Here is a 3,845-nt window from a genome sequence, read left to right as displayed (position 1 = left end):
TTCAAGAAAAAGTAAAAATCGAAGCTTGGAAACTCATAGTGTTAATTTTTTTGGAAAAGGCTTTTCTAATTAATTTTTTTAAATTACTCCATCCAAAAATTCGATTTATTGAAATCCTTTATAAAAAAAAAGAATGTTACGTTATCATTGATAAATATATATATGCTTATCAAAATAGATCTTTGGTAAAGATAGATATCTAAATATTCTTCTGATTCACTCTTCTCTATTTTCTATTGTGTTATTTTGTATTAAAATTATAACAAAGAAAGCTTTTTAAATTTCTTTATCCACCGTCGCTTAATTGAGAAAAAAAAAATTGAATTTTCATATCAAATTTTAAAAAATACATATAGATTAGGTTGTTTCCTTCAACAGTTCCAACTTAATATTTGAGTCCGAAAGGAATCAAGTCAAGCAAAAGAAAAATGGTAAAAATTCTATAATCAGAATTGCCTAGTACTTTTAGATTATCAATATCAATTAGTTGCACATGGAAATTAAATTATATCAGCAGCATGAACTAAACAAAATATATATAAATAAACAAGAGATCAGGAGCTCTATCTTGGCAAGCAATGGGACAATTAAGAACAAACATAAATACCAGTTTAGGACAATTAAGAATCTTCAACGTGTGTTCAATCCTACGTTGACCCAAAAACGATAATATCTGTGAAACAACACCCAAAACACAGAAATATTTAAGTTTCCAACAACAAAGAACGCACAAAGACAAACAGACACGGTCATATGCATGGCTAGGACGGGTTTAGGAGCAGAAAGGAAGCCATATTTCTCGATAATCAGATGGAATGCCTTGTTTTCTCCTTGTTTAGGAGAACATTCTTTCCATAGAGATGACTATGCAAGTCATTAGAGTGTTCCAGAATCAGATTATTCAAAATCTTGCGAGTGGCTCCCTGCAATATCGCATAGTTAGTTGTATTAACCTTGATTGAGGATCATTTCAAGATCGTAAAGAAACAAACAAATAAGAACATAGTTTTCAGAAGTTTGGATACCGTGGCGTATTTCTTAGCAGATTGTACAACATAGTTGCCATAAGGATCTAGCACGACATTCAAGAAACTGGGGCTGCTAATGATCTCATTGATGATTTGATGTGAATAATTTTCTTGAGATGTCTTCATCAACCTCTCCACTACGTTGCTTCCATATTTGTCCATCGAGAGGGAAACGAAATCCCCTCTCAGTCCAGCTACCATACCTTTAATCACGTTTGGTATCTCCAGTCCTATTACATGCTGAACTACATAATTCCTGAAACGGGAAAAAATGTTGGATTTTGGATTTCATACGAAAAATTTGCAAGTTGGGTATGCGAAGGAACTGCCCGTGTAGATACGTACCCGAATTGATTTTTAGACAGTTCATGTATATTTAATACTATTCCTGCGACAATACGACGACGTTGGCTTTCCAGTGGACTATCTTTTGTTATGAAGACCTGCAAGGTACAGCATCCGCTTCGGTTGGTCGCGATTTGGACACAATTATCTGCTATCACATTGAGTATTTTCTGTGAAAAACATAGATACTGTCATTAGATATGGTATATTATTAATTTGTCACAAAAAAATAGGATGAAGTTGGGCAACAAATACCTCAGTTTCTTCAACAGGGAAGATCTTCAAGCAACGCTGAATGACCCGAGAACCAATCGGGTTGTTCACAAGCCGAACCGTGATCTGTCTGAAGATGGATATCATACCAGATATTTGCTCTGGTGCCATGAGACACTCGACAAACTTCTGCATGGACAGAGATCTGCAAAAAACACGGAAAACCGGAACTCTGAGTTATTACATTTGAGGTTATGTTCAAGGTTATAGTGTATGTATATTTATTATAGGATCGATTGAATAAACCCTTGAGGGTCGAGGCAGACAGCCGAGAGTAAGTCGCGATCGGCAGTAAACAAAGAAACCAACTGTGACATCTGGTCTTGGTCGCAGACTTCGAAGAGCTTTTGAATTACATCATTACCGAATCGATCAGACATCAACGTATGTACGTGATCTTTCACCTCCGAGAAGATCATCTGGATGTCCTCGGGTTTCCTTTCATCGAGTTTGTGACGCAAGAATCGACAACCATATTGATTTATTGCTGCCGAAAACACCCTGCCCTTCAAATCTTCTATAGAAGAATAAGTAACCATTGGTTCGGAACCATGGATGTAACGGTTGCGAGGAGCAGAAGGGATCGATGATACCGAGTTGTTCGAGTTAACCCCGTTCATGGAAAGTGGTATGTGCTTCGAAAAGTTGAAGCCATTACGAGGATCATAGCCGCTGATTTTCATCCCTCGATTATATGCATTAGTATCTCCCAAAATATTATTAAATCCATAAGAATCTCTATTCACCCAATATGAATCCGGATTCAGAAAAGGATCTTTGAAAGTTGGATAGGCTTGGGGTAGCATGAACCCGTCTGCAGCAGCGCGAGCCCTCAGTGCCTGCAGGTCTCCATACGAAAACTGTGGTGGTGGTTCGTTCCCACGAAGCCAATTAAGTGATGAACTGTTCCGACTTTCGGGGGCGGCCCCGCCATAAACAGACAGCGGCTCCGATAAAAGCGGTCGTTCAAGATCTTCCGAGAAATTAAGTCGGGCGAATTTGGCTTCGAGGGGAAGTTCATCAGGAAAACTAGGGTTTACACGAGAACCATAATCAGTCAACCGGGAATCCCAAATGCTTTCGTCGCCGGGGCAGAACGGATCCCGACTGACCTGCCGATGGAGGTGTGAATAGATGGCACTGTTTCCCGTGGGTGCAAGATTCTGATGCCTGATGTCGTCGGGGTAGAAAACATCCTGCTGAAGAGGGTGGTTTCTTGCGGAGGGCCCAGAGGTCGGAGATGGAGGATGACGGTTTTCTGAATCAAGCACTGCGCGGACTCTCTCCTTCAATTCGCGACTGATCTCAGGCCACAACTCCCTGGGGAAGAAGGGGTCGATTTCTGTGTTAAGAAGACTGTTTCCGGCGGTCGGAACAGTAGACGGCTGCAGCGTATGATGGCTTTCTCGCATCGGAAAGCCGGAGAAATCCGGGAAAAAGTTCAACGAATTCTCCATCGCCAATCGTCGAATAGCATGATCAAGATTATTATTTCCTTCCATCGTACGATTCACTTGGTTAATGGTAACCAATTTTCCTTACCTCTTATTCCGATTGTCATCCAAGTCTAAGGTTAACTAGGAATAAAAAGATTTTGATAAAAAGATAACGTTTCCTTATCTTAGGGTTTTAGTTTGAAAAAAAAGAGATTAAGTCTATCTCATGCATGCAGAATTTTTATTCTAGGTACAAAGTGATTCCCGCGATTCAAAAATATGCCGTCAGATAATTAAAATGTAATTTAAAAATGTGATTAATAAAAAATAAAAATATTTAAATTTTATCAGTTATCACAATCATGATCATTAATATATCGAATTGATTTATAAAATTTTGTTATAATTTTTAATTAGATAAAGATAATGCAGTTATATTAAATATGTGATGTGTAGAAATAATATCTAAATTTTTGAATTTTAAAAAGTGAATTAGATATGATAATTATGAATAAATTATACGAAAAACAGTATTTATCTAAGCAATTTTTGTAAAAAAAATTTGTATCATAAATTTGGATCACCAAGAAAGTGTTTGGCAAAGCTTATAAGCACTAAAAATAGCTTATAAATTGTTTTAGAGCTTATAAGCTCTAATAATTTGTTTGGTAAAAAAAAATTGCAAATATCTTATAAGTTATTTTAAAAAAGTTAGGATGCCCAACATTTTTTTTCAAAAAGATCTTATTTTTATATTTCACTT

General features: G+C 36.9%; 1 protein-coding gene across 1 annotated transcript; it reads right to left on the bottom strand.

The window, feature by feature from the left end:
* Positions 1-598: 598 nt before the first annotated feature.
* Positions 599-3,124, bottom strand: LOC142518238 (putative pumilio homolog 8, chloroplastic). Its single transcript, XM_075620986.1, has 5 exons — positions 1,893-3,124; positions 1,629-1,791; positions 1,374-1,543; positions 1,026-1,284; positions 599-923 (listed from the first exon to the last, which is right to left on the bottom strand). The coding sequence occupies exons 1-5, from the start codon at positions 3,101-3,103 to the stop codon at positions 807-809; spliced, it is 1,920 nt and encodes a 639-aa protein (XP_075477101.1). The 5' UTR covers positions 3,104-3,124; the 3' UTR covers positions 599-806.
* Positions 3,125-3,845: the final 721 nt, after the last annotated feature.

Source organism: Primulina tabacum, chromosome 1 (genome assembly GCF_025594145.1).
Source record: "Primulina tabacum isolate GXHZ01 chromosome 1, ASM2559414v2, whole genome shotgun sequence".
Classification (NCBI taxonomy): Eukaryota; Viridiplantae; Streptophyta; class Magnoliopsida; order Lamiales; family Gesneriaceae; genus Primulina; species Primulina tabacum.
Note: the sequence above shows the minus strand (reverse complement) of the source record. Positions and strands in the feature narration are given on the sequence as shown.